The sequence below is a fragment of the Bombina bombina genome, chromosome 2 (genome assembly GCF_027579735.1).
Source record: "Bombina bombina isolate aBomBom1 chromosome 2, aBomBom1.pri, whole genome shotgun sequence".
NCBI classification, from domain to species: domain Eukaryota; kingdom Metazoa; phylum Chordata; class Amphibia; order Anura; family Bombinatoridae; genus Bombina; species Bombina bombina.
The window spans coordinates 1,085,233,510-1,085,253,303 of record NC_069500.1 but is presented as its reverse complement, the minus strand read 5'-3'; the positions used below and the strand labels follow the sequence as shown (position 1 = coordinate 1,085,253,303).

Here is a 19,794-nt window from a genome sequence, read left to right as displayed (position 1 = left end):
GAGACACTAAAACTTTACACTTCTTTTAACAACTAATGAAAATTTAAAAAATACATCTACATCTTATACTCAGACTAATCTTTTTTTGAATGCATAATTTTAGCATTTATTTAGTGTTTAATGTTCCTTTAATTGATAATGCACACACAGACCTAACTCCCTGAAAGCCGTTTCCTTTCCCTTCCTCATGCAATCTGCCTGCCATTCTACTACTGCTTTGTACACACTGATTGTTAGCAGTTGTGCAGGTAGCAGCAGGATTTAGCAATACTTTGCTTGTTCATTGGTGTCAATCAGCATTGCCGATTATGTAAATATACATTGCCACAAGGGTGCAGGGAGAGAAAAAGGAAAAAAAAACTACAAATTGTGTGTAGCTGTAACAGAACTTATCTGACTTTCCCCAGTGCTGGTTTCTTATGAGAGGCTTGTTTTTTTCACACATGAACACTCATGTTCCTTCATAGGATCACCAGTTCAAGAGAGGGAGGGAAATAATGCATACTGGGAATTGGAGTCTAGAACTGCAGTTACACAATTCTGAGAAGCATAGGTTGAACTAAAAATTCCAGAATGCTTTGTAACTCCCAGAATACTGTGCTTCTTTCTCTAACACTGTACTACATTGAAAGAATTAAAGTGAATGTCAATTTTGATGCTAAAGTGCCCGGTTTTTAAAAGTTTGATTAAAAACAGGGGCACTTTAATTCATCAAAATTTACATTTCACTCATGAAAAAAAAACGTACCTTTTAATCTTGACAGCAGCTCCAGCTTCCTCCAGTTGTTGCAAGCCATTTCTGACGTCAGAAATGATGGATAGGTCATGCTCCAATCACGGCATCCCCCTGGGGGAATCGGTGTCTGATTCGACGCCGTGATTGGAGGAAGCCGGATTCCTCATTTTAGACCCAGGAAGAGGCTTTGCGACAGGTGGAGGAAGCTGGAGCGGCTGTCAAGTTTAGAAGGTAAGTTTTTTTTTTCACAACAGGAATGAAATGTAAATTTTGATGAATTAAAGTGCTCCTGTTTTTAATCAAATTTTTAAAAACCGGGCACTTTAACATCAAAATTGACATTCACTTTAAGACATAAAAACGGACATTCTATTGTCTTTTTCCCCCCTGCAGTTTTACTCCAGGTGGGGAGGAAAGTCAGGGGAGGGCTATTGCCCCCTCTTTCCCCACCCCCTCTGGACGCCCATGGATATATAACACATATAACGCATTAAGGGAAGGCACATTAGAGAGTGACAAGCTGGGCTGGCAATGGAAATAAAACGCTGGTTACACTTTACGTAATATAATTGAGTAACACAGTAATGTTTAAAGAGATGCATACTGCTAGTTTATTTCTGTGTGCACAGCTGATTTAGAAGTAGTCACTGACCCTTTTATGCTAATGATTTTCAAGTAATTATATTATCTCACCTGTTTTCAATATAATAAATTATTAAACTGAATACATTTGCCAAATAACTATGTCCAAGTAGAACTGCAATGTATATGTGAGGATTGTTTAATCTTTCAACTGACATTATTGTATATATTATGACTAAACTAATTGGCCAATGAGGGGAAGAGGGAAACGGAGGGACAGAAAAATGTGAGAGAGTTGAAATGAGGTGATAGGGTTGAGGGAGCCACAGAGAGTGAGAAACCAAGAAAGGGAGGGAGTAAGCTATAGGGAGAAGTGTTAGAAGCTTAGGGTAAGTGAAAAAAAAAATTATGCTGAGAAGATAGTAAGTAAGCTATAGACTTGCAAAGCATTTTGACTCACATCTTTGTGTTGTATGTCCTGGTTTATTGCTGAGAAAACAAAAGTTTAGGTGTAGAATAGTGCAAATAAATTTACTTTGTTCTCTGGGATTCCGTTGATATAAAATATATCATAATTAGGAGTCATCCCAGAGGTGTGCCGCCAGCGTGGAATTTAAAAACAAAATTCAATTTACTTCTATTATCAAATTTACATGGTATTTTTGTTGAATAGTTACTTAGCAAGGTACAATGCACATTTTTGGAGTACTACATGGCAGGAAACAAGTCTGCCCCCTATTGCTCTTGCAGATTTATAACATTGTTAAAAGCGTTCCTGCAAAACTTGCCATATAGTGATCCGGAAACATGCACACTTTTCAGTCTATGTACCTGTTTTCAAACAAAGGATACCAAGTGAAGGAAGTAATTTTGATAATCGAAGAAAAGTGAAGTGCAAGATCTACTCATTATTTGATTAGGGGATCATTATTTGATAGATGTTTGCAAGGATTTTAAGGTAGTTCTTCTTTGGCCTTTAGCTTATCTGGGACTTCCCTTAGGAGTAGTCACTCTGTTACATTAATAATAGGGGTGCCTCTGACTCTGAAGATTTTTATTCTGAGGATAGTCTTTCTAAATCTCAGGGTCCTGATGTTGTGGCAGAGGGTGTGTCCTTTAATTTCAGGGTTGAGCATATTCATGCCTTATTGCATGAAGTTGTAATTGCTTTAGAGGTTGATGATTGTCCTGCTACAGTCAAGCAACCTAAGAGGATTGATAATTTTTTTTAAGGCAGCTCCTAATCAGCCTTCCTCTTATCCCATGCCTGATTCAGTTTTTGAAATGGTTTCTAAGGAATGGCAAAAGCCAGGTATGCATTTTTGTTCCATCTACCAAATTTAAATCTGCTACCTCTCCCTTCTGTTAATACAGAGATCTGGGAAACTGTTCCTAAGGAAAATGCAGCTATTTCTACTTTGGACAGGCGTACTACTATTCCTTAAGAGGATAGTTCCTCTTTTTTAACGATCCTTTTGATAGAAAACTTGAAGGTTTCCATAGGCAATCTTTTCAGCTTGCAGAATTTATGTTTAGACTTGCAGTCAGGTAGCCTGTGTTGCTGCTGCCCTGGTGTTTGGTGTGGTAATCTCTCAGATCTTATTTCAGCTGAAACCACTCTGGAGGAGATTCAGGATTGCATTAATCTCCCGAGAACAGCAAATTCCTTTATTTGTGATGCAGCAGTGGAAAATATTTTGTGTTAATGCTAAGAATGCTGCAATAACTGTTTTAACTAGGCAAGCCTTGTAGTTTATGTCTTGGTCTTCTGATACGGTTTCTAAACACAGGCTGCTTTCTTTCCCTTTTTCAGGGTAGAGCGCTGTTTGGGCCTGGTCTGGATGCTATTATTGCCACAGTCACTTGGGAGTAAGCGAGCCTTTAAGCTCCAGGATAAGAAATCTAGGGGTAAGCTTAGATCTACTGGGCATTTTCGTTCCTTTTGACAACCTAAAGCTTCTTGGCCCAAAACCAAACAGTCCAATAAGTCAGGGCTCGACAAACCCAGGAGCCTGGGAGCCACTGGCTCCTAGACTTTTACCCCTGGCTCCTAACTTTTTGGGTTATTCTCCATATATCTATATATAAATCCAACTGTCTGGCTCCTAAAATATATGCCTGGCTCCTAAATATTGTTACTGGCTCCTAATTTTTTAACATATTCATCAAGCACTGCTAAGTCTACTCCAGCCCTAAGACCGCATGAAGGTGCGGCCCCCATACCAGATCAGATTGATTCTCTTTCGAGAGGCATGGGAGAGAGCTGTTTAGGATCCCTGGGTATTACTAATCATTTTCCTAAGGGTATTGAATACTGTTTTTTTTCCAAGGACCTTCCATTCACAGTGGTCTTGTTAAAGGGACATGGAACCCAAATATTTTCTTTAATTTTTCTGACAGAGCATGCAATTTAAAAAAAACTTTCCAATTTTCTTCTATTATTTAATTTGCTTCCTTCTCTTGTTATCCTTTGCTAAAAAGTTTTATCTAGGTAAGCTCAGGAGCGGTAAAGAACCTTGGTTCTAGCTGCTGATTAGTGGCTGCATATATATAACGATTTTCATTGGCTCACCCATGTGTTCAGTAATATAAACCAGTAGTGCATTGCTGCTCCTTCATCAAATGATAATAAAAGGATGAAGCCAATTTGATAATAGAAATAAACTGGAAAGTTGTTTAAAATGGTATGTTCTACATACATTATGAAAGAGACTATTTTTGGGTTTCATGTCCCTTTAAATTCCTGAGTTTTGCTTTCCTTGACAAGCACTATCAGTTCATAGTCCTCCCTTTTGGTCTGGCTTCAGTTCCCAATGTGTTTACAAAAGTAGCGGGAGCTCTTTTTTTTCTGTAGTTCGAGCTCAAGGAATTTCTGTAGTTCCTTACTTGGACGACATTATGGTTCAGACTCCTTATTTTCATCTGAATGTGTCTCAGATGGTTCTTCAATTGCTTCAGAGTCACGGTTGGAAAATAAATCTTCCAAAAAGCTCATTAACCCCTCAATCCTATGTGTCTCTTCTGGGGGGTCACAATTTTTTTTCTGAGATTCCAGTCAATGTCACAGCAGAAGTTTGTATCAATCATTAGGAAGGAACTCACAATTCCTTAGCAATGAGACAAGTGGCCCACATCATCAGTTGGGGCTGTCATTGCAGGATTTCAGCCATTCATATTCACTCAGAAGAATAGTCTCTTAATCGTGACATTTGTGACCAAATTGTGAGATGTTGGAGTTTGTCAGAGATAGATCTTATAGCTCAGGACTCTTGGTCAAGTCTGATAGATGTCCTAGTGGTCCCTTGGTTGTTCAACCTGACTTACATTTTTTCTTAATTTGTGCCAGGGTGATAGCCAATATTAATTAGGAACAAGCCTCAGCAATTTTGATTCCTCCGGGGTGGCCTCACTGGATTTGGTTTTGCGGATCTGGTGCAGATGTTCTCGTGCACGCCTTGGAGGCTTCTTCTAAGGGCCCTTTTCTCCTGTCCTGAACTCAAGGTTTTGAATTTGATGGCATGGCATTTGAACACTTAATTTTGTCTCATAGGATTTTCTGACAAGGTTATTAGTACCTTGTTTCAGGATAGGAAACCTGTTACCAAATGTATTCATCATAACGTCTGAAAAGCCTTTTTTGGGTGGTGCTCTTGCAAAGGCTACTGTTGTAATTCTTTTAGAATTGTTAGAGTTCTTGAGTTCCATGCAGGAAGGTATAGATAAAGGTGTATTAACCAGTACCCTGGAGAGTCAGATTTCAGCACTTTGTTCTGTTTCATAAGAAAATTGCTAAAATTCCTGATTTTCAGGATTTGGTTCAGGCTCAGACCAGAATTAAACAAGTTAATTCTCCAGTTTCTCCTCCTTGTAATCTTAATCCGGTTTTAAGGGTTCTTCAAACTACTCCCTTTGAGCTGATGCATTGTTTAGTCCTTTATCTTTTATCTTGGCAGGTTCTTTTTCTTTTGGCTATTTCTTCGGCTAGAAGAGTCTCTGAGCTTTAAGTTTTGTCATGCAAACCTACTTTTATGATTTTTCATCAGGATAAAGCTGTTCTTTGCACTAGCTATTCTTTTCTTCCTAACGTGGTATCTGCAGATACTATTAATCAGCAAATTGTGTTTCCCTCTTTTTCTCCAGCTTCTAAGAATTCTAATGATTGTCTCACATGTTGTAAGAACACTAAAAGACTTCAAACTTTCTTCAATTTTATTCATTTTTCTGGGCCTCGCAAAGAAAGGTCAGAAAGCATGGCTATTACTTTAGCAGCCTGGCTTAAAGCCTTAATTCACAAATGCTTATTTGGTCACGGGGAAAGCTCCCTTTGGTGCATTATTGCTCATTCCACTAGAGCAGTTACCACTTCTTGGGCTTTTTGTTTATGAGGCTTCTATTGATCAGATTTGTAAGTTAGCTACTTGGTCTTCTTTGCATACCTTTTCTACGTTTTATCACTTTGATGTGTATGTTTCTTCTGTGGATGCCTTTTGCAGGAAAATTCTGCTGGCCATAGTGCCTGAATAGTAACGTCATGTCTCCACTCTTTGTCCCCCATATTCATAGTAGTCTTGTAGACTCAGCGACTTGGGTATTGATTCCCACACATGATGGCTCGTGGACTCTCCCCATCTGATGAAGGAAAACAAAAGTTATGCTTACCTAATAAAAAAAATTGTTTCATGATGGTGTGAGTTCATGAGCCCTGTCCTTTCTTTTTGTTCAGGTGGTGGCAGTACTTCTTTTCCCTGCTTTATCTATCCTGCTTTTCTTTATTCCTCATTTACTTAGCTATATGTATGACTAAGGATCATGGGAAGTGTAATGGATTTAAAGCTCTGGCGTGTTGGGGTGTCTTTTGCCTCCTTTTGGTGGTCAGGAGGGGAATATTCCCACAAGTGATGACTTTTGGACTCTCACCTTCATCAAAGAAATTAATGTTAATCAGTCTGAATCATCAAAGAAGGTTTTAATAGTTTTTTTTACACGGTTGCATTTCAGTTTCTGCTGCTTTAAAAGTAGGTTTAGGGATGGAATAACAAATAATACATTTTTTTTTTTTTTTAACCAGAGGGGACTAATGCTTTTTTAACAAGTTTAATATAATAAATTCTATAAATAGTGTACAATGTACTGTAGGTAGATTGAAATGCTAATTGCATTCTTATTTTTAGCAGGGCTTTTAATGTTCGAACGTATTGTCAACATGCTAATTAAATAGATCGGATTATACTAAATTATATTTATTAAAATCATCCTGTTCTTTTTCTCTTTCAGGAGCTGACCAGTGCTTTGATGCATGTGAAGCTTCACCTTTTTGTCCAGATCTTCACACTTGTGTTCTTTCCTACAGCAATATGGCTTTTTCTTCAAGTGCTTTCACTAACCCCCATAAATGAATGGCTTTTGAAAGGGTATGTGTTACCATAATGACATAAATAATGATATATATATATATATATATATATATATATATATATATATATATATATATATATATATAATAAAGATATATTTATAACAGTTACATAAATATTTGATATTATATACTTATTATCAGTGCATTTGAATCTGTACAGTATATAAAAAATGCTCTTAGCATGATAAACTTAATAAAATATGTATTTTTGTCTTTTGACATGCTTGGCATTCTTCATGTTGAGAAAAAATTAATCAATTACCCCTTCTTTACCTCTAGCTAATCTACTTTTCCATAGTTGACAACAGTCCCTAATTTCTAGGGACAGTCCCTGGATTTTATTGTATGCCCCTGGATTTTTTTTGTCCCTGTAAATGTCCTCTCCATGAGATTTGGAGGGCTCCAGCTGATCTGGGGCATGTGTGATGCAAATAAATGGGGAGGAGCTGCTGGTGAGCCTGTGCATGCAGCAAGTACTATGCTTGACCACTGAGAGCAGGGACTCCTTGCTGTACCTTCTCTGAGTAATCAAAGTTTAAACTGCCACAAAGCAGAAGAAAAAACGCAAACAGCTCCTCTACACTAGAAAAGTAGCTGTGCTGATTTGTTGCAGAAAAAGTGTTGATTACTTGGCAACTACGGTAGCTAATTTTTTTCTTCTTCATTGTTTAGTCTGACAGTAATCTTCTTTTTGTACCACTCTGTATCACCTTCAACTTACTGATTTTAGCAGGTATTTTAAACATACACAACTTCCTACACACAGTGCAGAAATATGAGAATTACTGTCAGACTAAATAATACAAAAATCTAATTGCCCCCAACAGCTCCCTTAGTCCGGTGCTATGCATAATCACACAGTAAGATCAGCTGCACTGAGCATTTGCTGAGTCTCTTCTCCTAGCTCCTGCCCTGCACCTCTGCCCTCAGAGTGTCATATGGTGTCCAGGATGACTTGGGAAGCATTGTAGGTAGTTATGTATATATATATATATATATATATATATATATATATATATATATATACACACATATATATATACATACATACATAAACATATTTAGACAAGTATATGTCTGTATTTCTATGTTAAAGCCCTTTGCCTGCCTTTTTTTCTCTCTAACACCTGAGATCTCATATCTCAGAGCCTTTATAACGTTTTTTTGCAATTTTTTTTTTAAATAATTTTTAACAGATGTGTTAAATATGAGTGTCTTTTAAGTTGTAATACCAGCACGATTTAAATTGCGTGCAAACAAAAGCAAAAACCTGATATATCGCTTGCATGCAAACTTTTGCGCTCTACTCGTAATCTGTCCCCAAGTAAATAATAATTCTTAAATATGATACACATTCAGTCACAGTAATTGGATATTGATGTAATATTGTTAAGTTTTATGTAGTTATTTATTAACTAAAAAAGGGATAAAAGTCATAATTAGAATTAAAGTTGTTGCCTTAATAATTTAGCCTGTCCAGGGTAAAACATTATATAATACAGTATAGAAACAATTGGATTTCTTATTTTCGGGGAGTAGATGAGAGACTGATCATCTAGGTTTCCTTCATGGCTCATAAAAAAACAACTCGGTTACTATGTATATTTCTGCTGTTCCCGCCTCCCAACATATTGTTTTAGTGGTGAGCAAACAACTATGAATTTAAACCAAAAGGGTTTGAGCATCAGCAATGTTCTAGAATGTTTTGACAGTAATTTCTGGGTATGATGTGCTTAATGAACCTTCTCAAGACAAACAGTTTACATTTTCCTTAATCTGAGTGCCAGCGTTGTTATAGTAATATGATCTGTTCTTTACCTTTACAAAAAAAAGTAGTGGGCATTACTCTAATCAGCAAGTAATATGTATATAAGAGTGCCAAACAAAGTGCCAACTAAAGGCCAAAAATATAATTTTGTGAAGATTTGCTCATGTCAAGTCTTAAAGCTTATCTTATTATGAGAAAATATTTTCACTTTGGGGTTTTGTCACAGTGTGTAATGATTTTTTTATTCATGGAATAGAAGGTCAGGTTTGCTTTTAAAATTAAAAAGTTAAAAAACAATAGAAGAGCTCAAAATATCAGATTAGAGGATGTCTTAAAAAATATTATACAGTTACAATAATTGTACAAACAAGGATGTTTTGTTTGACATATCACTGCTATACTGGGACTTTTATGTTTAAATAATAAAAAACCTACAGTGGCTTGTATATGCGACAAATGTTAATATCTGGGGCTGGCTGAAGAGGAAGAAGGATTAAGATGTCATGAGAAATTAAGCTAAACACATCAGCCAATCAGTTGCATTCATCATGCTGAGCGTGAAACCTTCTTATATTTAAATAGGGAAGTCTCATGTGTGACACCAAGGTCTTCGTTAAGCACTAATCAGTGTCCTTTATTCCTATTCCACTGCAGAAGAACAGTCTCCCTTTCTGCTGTCTCCATGTCAAAATTATTTTAAAAATTGGTCGCTTAAAATCATTTCAACTGCTTAATGTATTTTGGGTTTAAAACCAGTGACTCCCCCAGGATATAGAAAGCTGGATGAATATAGCAAAGGATCATGGAAATGAAACAAAGCTTTAATGAAATACAACACCTGAAGAATAAAAACGAGCAAAAGCCATCACCCAAAGAACGTACCCAAGGATGGAAGTAGTTTATATTAAATCAGTTTTAAATCATATTCTGAGCCTCCCAGATCAGAATATAATTGAAGCACAGGATTAGTGTGACTGAGGTTTCTTGGGAAACTGTTTATTCAGTGGCAATCAAAAACCTATAGAATGGGTGTAATAATTATTTTAACATGTTTCCCCTCACTGAATTATAAACCTGCTTTCACGTGTTTTATATATATATATATATATATATATATATATATATATATATATATATATATATATATATATATATATATATATATATATATATATATTTGTGTGTGTATGTATATGTGGGTGTGTATGTATATGGGGGCCCAGCTTCAATTTTTTTTTTATTTGATAAAAAACATTGACCTGCCACTGCCTGCACTGATATCATGTGAGTGTAACATGATGCGTCACTAGTGTCTCCGACTACAGAGGTTAGTCTTTCTGTTTTACCCCTTGGTGTTTATGTGTGTGTGTGTATGTATGTATGTGACTGTGTGTGTATTTATTCATGTATGTGTATGTTTGTGGAACCAGCAAATTACAGACCTTGTTACTACAGCATGGGGGGAGGGGGTAAACAGTGTCACTATACAGTGCAGAGAGAAAATGAGGATAGCTATATCCTCGTAAAAAGAAATGGAATTCAGCATTCTTAAATTTCAACACAAATTCCTTTTATTAATCTTCCAAAAAATAAGAATTTCCATGTGACAAATCAACAAAAGGGACAAGTAAAAGTATCCATATACATAGTACTCCTAAACACATTGTAGCCTAAAATGTCTAAGCTTATCTGAACTTTCAGCAACAAAGATAAAGGAATCTACCATTCATAGGTAAGTCAGCATATAACTTGCTGCAAAAACATCTGAGGCTAATCAAGCTCCTAAACATAGGCGGTAACAGGAGATTGGGCTGTGTTAGCACAAAGGTAAAGTCAGAAAGAAAATAGTAAATAGTTGGATGTATAAAGCTCCTGAATAGGCTGAGGTGTGAGAAAGGGCTCAAAATCACTGGTTGAGATGTATTAATCCTAAGGATACGAAAATGTAGTAGATGTCGTTTAATATATTGGGGTGATAATACAATAATATTACAATGTGAACAAAATACACAGAAGTACAGTTTAAAATAATACAATATAAGCAGAGCTAGCAAAATACAATTTAAAATGGAGATTAAAAATCTGAGATTGGTATACCAATTATGAATCCATGATGTATGAATGGTGTGGGAGTGATGTTAGTTGTGAAAAACAGTGTCCAATATAAAAGTGAAAGTGTCCAAAAAGTCAAATAAAGTGTCCAAATGTCAAATGAATAAATCCAAAAAAGTGATGGTGTGATGAAGAGGAGAATATAAAAATTCCAAAAAGTGAATAAAATCCAAAATATACCAAAATTGATTAAAAAAGTGTCAAACAATATATAAAATGATGAACAAAAATGTGTACACAAAGTTGATGAAAAAATATATAATAAAAAGACCAGATATGTGTTCAATGTTCCTCCACTGTGGTCTTAGTGGTGCTCTGTGTCCTTAGGATAAGGTGCTGAATGTCCTATAAAAAATAAAAAAACATAGTGTAGATGTACAAAAAGATTGAAAAGTGTTGGAAATGTGCTTACCCACTGTCGACGCGTTTCGGCCTATGCAAGGCCTTTTTCAAGACAATAAAATTGTGTGGCATTAATGACCTTATATAGGGTAAGCAATGATATGTTTGGATGCCAAAACGGCTCTTTTTGGACCACCCACTTCCTGGTGAAGTGCATCATGGGTGCAGTTATTAAAACTTATTAAAATTATTGATGGAAAGTTAAAAATAGGAATATCATAATTCAAAGTTATTATATCGATGTTGTATCTAATTTTTTACTTCAATGACATCACTTCCGGTTTCGGCAATACCGGAAGAGGGCTTGACAGAGAGGAAGTTAGTCTATATAGAGAGAATTATGTTTTAATAATTTGATGGCTTAATCTTTGTAGTCTGTTTTAGTATGATTCTATGTTCATATCGATTTGGGATAGAGGAGCTTCTTGTAATAGAGTTATTTCAGAATACGGCGAACCGGAAGTGCTAGTATAATGTCACTTCCGGTTTGGGCAATATCGAGAACGGGCCGAAAAAAAGAGAAGGGGAGTATCTCTATATAGGGAAAATGCTTCATAGTGATTGATGGCTTAGTCAATTATATTCCTTTTTGTTAATCATATCTATTCTGATATGTATCCTTTTTGTAATGGATCATTTCAAATTGCAGTGAACTGGAAGTGCAGTTGTGATGTCACTTCCAGTTTCGGAAATAGCGGAGGGGCCAAGATTAGTGTACATACTTCTATAGAAGGTATATTTTAGCAAAAGGGATAACAAATGTATTGTTAATAACTAGGTGAGTGGTGACTCAATATGGTCTATTTTTGTATAGTTTGACGAGTCAGTTCTAGATTTGGTAAGACCGGAAGTGTAATGTCACTTCCGGTATCAGCAATATTGGAGGTGCTGAGACCTCCGATATATAGGGAGATATATTTATTTAATTAGGGAAATATATTTATATTTACTAGCTTGATTAGGATTTATTATCCATATGGTAAAAACGTCGGACTTATAACCAATCCGATTGGTTCCAGTTACAGTGAAAACCGGAAGTGTGGTCATAATGTCAGCAAAACACTGTGACCAATAATTCGAAGGATGTCAAACATATATTTACAGTGCTGTTAATCTATGACAATATGCAATAACGTTACACATAACATTAGTAATAACCACTAAGGATGAAAACATTTAAGCAGAGAAATTAAAAATATAAAATATGAATCAACCTCTTACATATCAGAAGTAGTATTCAATAAAGGAGTGCTGAGTTAAGGATTACACATGTCCCCAAATGTGTTTGTACAATTACATATGGGTGGGGTCACGTGCAGTAGTCAATCTATATAAAGAAACTTAATACAGGACGTAGAGGAAGGTGGACTCATAAACATTAAAACACCTACTTCTGAAGGAACAAGGATGGTATAGGACCAAAGGATGGTGGGTGCAATATATAAAACAATTTGACCCCTATAAAAAGTCCCAAGAGTCCAGGTCGGGGGAATGTAGAGAATTATCTTGATATTAGGAAGGTAGACTCTATGTAATATATTATCAAAGAGAAGATATCAGATACTCTAAATGGACGGTCTAGTGATGACCAAAGGGAGAAGGGAGTATCGATTGATATAGGGTCTTGTCTAAAAGGGGGAGAGTCGTCTAGGCTAATGGTGTATGAGAGTAATGTCCAATGGACAGGGGGATCGAGCTGAATAAATATATATATATATAAGAGAACATGGCAGGCCTGAGTGTCTGCAGTGTAGTCAAATGAGCCAGAATACTAGTAAGATTAAACATGTAGATTGGGTTTGACTAATCAAGAGACATGGTTCTATAGTAGATGGATTAAATCTTCTTTATTGTTGAGACCTTTTGGGTGTAGGCAGTCTAACAGAAATATCCATTTTGATTCTGTTGTCAGAAGGTTTTTCTCATGATTACCGCCTCTCCAGTTCTTATTGACCTTTTGGATACCAGTAAATTTTAGATCTTTGATGTTCCCTTTATGTATAGTTAAGAAATGTTTGTACAGGATAGTGTCCATATTGAGTTTTTCTATCGACAGTATATGTTCCCTTATTCTATCTTTTAAGGGTCTTGATGTTTGACCAATATACTGTAGACCACATATGCAGTCAATTAGGTAAATGATACCCTTATCTTGGCATCTTATCAGGTCCTGGATTTGGTAAAGTTCTTTTGTGTGGTGTGATTGGAATGTGTTCATTTTTTTCCTACGTTTACAGGCCTTACATTTTGGGCAGGGGAAGAATCCTTTGATTTTCTTTCCATATACATTGTTTATCTGAACTTTCTTAGTCTTTTGTAAGCTTGGTGCCAATCGGTTCTTCAGATTGTTTGTTTGTTTTTCTATAAACAAATGTTGGATTTGGGGGAAGTTTGTCTCCAATCAGATCATCTTCTTTTAGCAGGACCCAATATTTCTTAAAGATCTTTTCAATTATATGTTTGTTGCTGCTATACTCAGTTATCATGGGGATATTTATTAAATCATCCCTATCCAGTTTGCTTTTATCCTTATATTTTATCAGCTCTTTTCTTTCAAATCCTCTTATTTCTTCTATCTTGAGATCTAGTAGATCTTCCTGATAGCCTCTTTCCATAAATTTGCTTTTAAGTAATAGTGCTTGTTCTTCCCATTTCTTATTATTGGAGCAGTTCTTCCGGATTCTTAAAAGCTGTCCTTTGGGGATGTTCTTTTTCCACTTTTCGTGATGGCAACTGAGGTTATGGACATAATTGTTGCTATCGACCTCCTTGTAGTGAGTTGATGTCTTCCATTCTCAGTTCCTTGCTTCTATTTTGAGATCTAAGAATACAACCTCCGTTTTCCTCCATGAATGTGTAAATTTGAGCTTTAGAATATTTTTGTTCATAACCTCTATGGTAAATTCAAGGTCTTTAGGTGTACACATCCAAATAATCAAGATGTCGCCTATGTATCTGCGGTATAGGACCAGGTCCGCGCTAGCGGGGCATGACTCCCAAAATAATGTATAAATTTGCATAGCTAGGCGCGAACCTGGTCCCCATAGCTGTACCCCAGATTTGTTTATAGAATTTCCCTTCATTACAAAAGAAGTTGTGGGTCAAAATGTGTTGGATACTATCCACAATTAAGTTAGCTTGTTCTCTGGGTATCTCTGGATCATTATTCAGGAAGAAACTGACAGCTTCACACCCTTACTTATGGGGGATACTGGTGTAAAGTGCAGTTACGTCACAGGTAGCCAGTATATATCCCTCTTCCCAAGGGGTTGAGTCTAGTATATTTAAAACTTGTGTTGAATCCTTCAGAAAGGAAGGATGTTGTCTCACATATTTTTGCAGATACTTATCGACATATTCAGAGAGGTTGCTAGTAAACGAGCCTATCCCGGAGATGATGGGCCTGCCCGGAGGATTTTGGAGTGATTTATGTATCTTAGGCAGGTGATACAATATTGGTGTAATAGGATGCTTGACATCTAGGTATCTGAACACTTTTTCATTTAATATTCCTAGTGTCTTTGCATTTCCTAGCAACTCCTTTAATTCTTTTTGAAATTCTTCTCCAGGGTTATTACGAAGTTTTAGATAGGTTGTTGGATCATTAAGTAAATGCTCGTTTTTTATTGTAATCAGCTCTGTTTAGGATCACAATTCCTCCTCCTTTATCAGCGGGTCTGATAGTCAATAAGTTGTTGGATTCAAGTTTCTTGATGGTATCCATCTGTTTTTAGACAGATTTTGTGTTACATTTTTCAGATTCTTTGAATTGATGTTCCTTATCTCGTTGACAACCACAGTCTTGAATTTCTCAATAGCATTCCCTTTCATAGTTATAGGGTAAAAGGTTGACCTTGGTTTAAGATCTGTATGTATGTACTTATTTTGCCCAATATCTGTGGTGTAACTTCTGGGTATCTGTGTCTCCAATTGAGATTTCAAAAGGAATCTTTTTAGAGTTAGTTTTCTTATGAACTCTTTAGTATTAACATAAGATTGAAACTTGTCCAGACTTCTGGCTGGAGCAAAAGTCAGACCATATCCTAGTACTTCTTTCTCTTCCTTTCTTAGATTATGTGAGCTAAGATTGAATATTCCATCCTTTATGGTTTTAGCAGTTGTTTGTTTCTCTTGCACTGAACTTGTGATATTCAGTTTTTTCTTTAATCTGATTCCTCCTCTCTTCCCTCTATGCGTTTTCTTTTTGGATTTATAGGAGGTGTTTTTCTCAATTCCACATCCTTCCTTCTGACTTGTGGCCGTCCTTTGTCCTTTGCCACCGGTTGGCTGATTTCTAAAAAAGATGAGGTAGAGGGTATCTGGTATAAAGGTGTATCGTCAATCGCTAGCTCTCTTACCCTGTCTTGGTGTATAGGACTTTTCCACTTTGTCATAGTGTTGTTGTCTCCCTGTTTTCTAGAGTTGGCCCGTCTTTGGGGTGTTCTCTCTCGGGCATCTGACCATATTTCATTTTGATATCGTATCTTGCCTCTATCTCTCTCTGGTTGTTTATCGTTTCCGTAGTGCCCATAACTTTGGGTATGGTACCTTTCTTCATCTTGCCATCTATTATGATTTCTTCTGTAGTTAACACGGGGATAATTATCTTGGTAGTAGTGATATCTCTCTCTGTATCTCGTATTTCTACCCCTATTATTATACCTCATGGTTCTCTCTCTTATTGCATTATCTTGTGTTCTATAGTTGTTATTTCTATAGAATTCCTGTTTGTGATTATAGTTAGGTCCTCTCCAACCTCTCTGATTATAGTATTCAGAATCATCTCTTCTATCCCATATAGGGCTATAATCATTAAGATTATGATTATAATTATTTCGATTATGATTATAATTATTTCCTCGTCGTGAGTCACCACTGGGACCATCATGAAAATATTGTCTATCAGAAGTTGATGTGTTCATATAGTGTCTTCTGTTATCATATTTGTATGAATTATGTGTCGAATAGTTTCTTCTTCCATGTGTTGTATTTGGCCGATCTTTTAATTGCTCTTTAATATCATCCCTCTGGGTCTTAAATACAGATTCTGTATTAGTATCTGGATCAGTTTCTTCTTGTTCTGGAATAGTGGAGTGGCCGTTGTTCCTCTTTTCTATATCCCTTTTCAGTTTCTTAGTTTTTTTCATAATGACTTCTCTCACTTTTGTGACCCTTTTTAGTAGATTAACTTTTCTCTCTGTAATTTCAATTCCTGAGCTCTCTAAGTTCATTAGTATATCTTCGTCTTCTTTAATGTCATTATCTGTCTGTTTGATAAGTTCTTCCCTATAATCTACAATAATACCCATGAGTACTTTAGCTGCTTGTATAAGGGCATCTTCCCATCTATTAGAGAATGTGGAATGAGATATAGGGAATGCACATTCTTTGATCACCACCAAACCTATGGGTATGATATCTAATTCGAGGCACTTTTTCAAGAAGGAAATGTCTGCTTTATATTTCACCTCTGATATTAACAGTTTTTCCAATTCTTTAATTAAAGTGTGTGCATCTATACAATCATCTCCTTCCATATCTCCATCAGTGCAAAGGGTATTTAAGTTTATCTCTTGTCTGAGAGATCTTAAGGACTTCATACTTGCAGAAGCAGAAATGGCAGATAAATAAATAAAGAAATAACCAAGTAAAAATCCTGGCTGCTCAAGTCTGTGCTAGGGAAGGAATAGAGTAATAGATAAAGGTATAGACCAAGCGGATCTATACCAAGCGGATCTATACCACAGGATTTGATCTCTAGCTTTATACAAAGGCCTCCTAGCCAGCCCAAAAAAGAAAATAGTAAATAGTTGGATGTATAAAGCTCCTGAATAGGCTGAGGTGTGAGAAAGGGTTCAAAATCAATGACTGGTTGAGATGTATTAACCCTAAGGATACGAAAATGTAGTACATTATAATACAATATAGTACAATAATACAATATAAGCAGAGCTCGCAAAATACAATTTAAAATGGAGATTAAAAATCTGAGATTGGTATACCAATTATGAATCCATGATGTATGAATGGTGTGGGAATGATGTTAGCCGTGAAAAACAATGTCCAAATGTCAAATGAATAAATCCAAAAAAGTGATGGTGTGATGAAGTGGAGAATATAAAAATTCCAAAGATTTAATAAAATCCAAAATGTACCAAAATTGACTAAAAAAGTGTCAAAAAATATATAAAATGATGAACAAAAATATGTACACAAAGTTGATGAAAAAATATATAATAAAAATATATAATAAAAAGACCAGATATGTGTTCAATGTTCCTCCACTGTAGTCCTAGTGGTGCTCTGTGTCCTTAGGATAAGGTGCTGAATGTCCTATAAAAAATAAAAAAGCATAGTGTAGATGTACAAAAAGATTGAAAAGTGTTAGAAATGTGCTTACCCACTGTCAACGCGTTTCGGCCTATGCAAGGCCTTTTTCAAGACAATTGTGTGGCTTAATGGCCTTATATAGGGTAAGCAATGATATGTTTGGGCGCCAAAACGGCTCTTTTTGGACCACCCACTTCCTGGTGAAGTGCATCATGGGTGCAGTTATTAAAACTTATTAAAATTATTGATGGAAAGTTAAAAATAGGAATATCATAATGTCTTCACTAAAAGTATCTAGTCAGAGATTGTGTGTAGTATTACTGAGAATGTAACTAGAGTTTCAAAGTAATTATATCGATGTTGTATCAGAAAGACTAATGTCCAGGTTCCGGTAAATGAACACGGTTTTCACTGCACACATGGTCTAACCGGACCGGAAATTAGTCATTGATAGAATGCAAGTATATGGAATGCTTACGTGACCTTAGAGATGGAGCAGCAATCCCCTCCTGGCACTCCCTTTATTGAGCGCTTGTGTACAAACAAGTAGCTTGGGAGTGTTCAGCCCTCCTCATTCTATGTCACTGCACAACCCTCTCCAGCGAGAGATTACAGCAATCCTAGGGCGCTTTTCTTATAGCACATTTCGGTTACTGCATTCAGTTGTAAAAATGATCGGACACCTTTGGCAGTGTATCCCTCTTTCAAGGTATTGAGGTGTCCACCTTTTGAGCCGTGACTGGCTATACATCAGTTTCCACAGTCTTCACAGACGTTACCATAAGCAGCCAGTAGTTTAACATCGCTTAGCACCTTTTTCCTATGAATATCCAGATTAGAACATGGATAGATTTTAAATTACCGTCCTCCTTAAAGACAAGTGAGAGCCTTGGCCATCAACATATATGTTTCACCCTCCAGGCAACCTCGTGCTGGGGCTTCATCAGTGCTATGATTACCTTCGCTCCAAACAGCCTTTATATCCTTATGTAGCCCAACCTAGTTTTTGAAAATACCTGTGGCTCTTAAAGGAACATTCTCCTTACTGGTTTTATATACAATTATCTTAAAGAAGCATAGCTTCTATACATCTATTTACATAAGTATCCTTTATTGGAACGGCATACACTTATTCAGAAATCATGTTTACTAACTTTTTAGCTTTTGATCCCATTTATTCAAAGATATTCAGCAATAGGTTTATCCATATAACTTAACCATTTCGAGAAAACATGCATAATCAGACTTTTCATTTAAGCCTAACAGAAACTTGGTTTTTAGCACAAAAATCCACTTTGCTTCTTTTTGCAGGAGAATTTTATCTATATCGCCACCTCTATTATTTGGATCCCCCTTGTCTATGGCTACAAACTTCAGGGAACCTGGATCCCCAGCATGGCACTTTAAAAAGTGTCTAGCTACATTAGTATCTCTCTTGTAGTAAATATCATCTCTATGTTCTTGGATCCTATCCTTAAGAACACACTTTGTTTTTCCTACAAAAAAAGCAGGGGCATCCACAGTGTAAAAGGTATATTACTCCTACTGAGTCACAGTTAAAAAAAAATATTTTGCATCAAACTCTTTTGTGCAATTTCTAGAAAACATGTGGCACTTTTCCATGTAAGGACAATAGACACACTTCCCACATGGAAATCTTCCTTTTATCCCCCTATTCTTTCTAAGCCAGTCAGCTGCAGAGGGGCTTTTCTCAAATTTACACCTTACTATTTTATTTTTTAAATTCGGTACTCTTTTTGCTGTGAGCAGGGGGAAATCTCCCACTACCTCTTTTACTAATTTTTCTCTGTTTCTCTTCAATTTTTCATAGGTTATTGTATGTTGTTATAAACCTTATATGTCTAGTATTATTACTTTGGTCTAATGTGGTAGGTAAATAAGATTATCCCTAGTAGTGTTTCTAGCCCTGGTATAGGCTTTTTTATACATTTATTGGAATAACCTCTCTTTCTGAACCTATCCATCATAGGTATTGTTTGTTCATCAAATTTTGTTAGGGATGGACAGTTACCCCTTATTCTTAAGAACTAGCCTACCGGAATACCTCTTATCAAGGAATATGGATAGGCACTGCTGGCTTCCAATAGTCTATTGGTGACATTCAGTTTCCTATAATTCTCTGTAACTATAGATAGCCCTTCCTTCTTTATTTTTATATCCAAGAATGCCAGTTCTTTGATATCAATTTTACTAGTTAAGATAATATTTTTATTATTTACATTCATTTAAATCTTGTCCAAAAGTACCAGCAATTAATTTCTTTGTAAAAGCAATAGAAAAAGATATTGAACAACTACCTATTAATTATGGTACTGGGGACAACTTGATGAGAAAAGAAAGACAGGCCCTTAAAGAATTAACACAAGCTACAAATGTCATATTCTATACCATCCCAAAAGTCCACAAGAGTATGACAAAACCCCCAGG

At 36.1% G+C, this 19,794-nt stretch overlaps 1 protein-coding gene across 2 annotated transcripts in view; it reads left to right on the top strand.

Moving 5' to 3' along the window:
* SLC10A7 (solute carrier family 10 member 7) overlaps positions 1–19,794 on the top strand; it is a 712,691-nt gene that overhangs the window by 90,355 nt on the left and 602,542 nt on the right. For both annotated transcript variants that reach the window (XM_053703716.1, XM_053703715.1), the window contains exon 3: positions 6,593–6,729. In XM_053703716.1, coding sequence (XP_053559691.1) covers positions 6,593–6,729 — 137 coding nt within the window. The remainder of the gene's footprint in view (positions 1–6,592; positions 6,730–19,794) is intronic.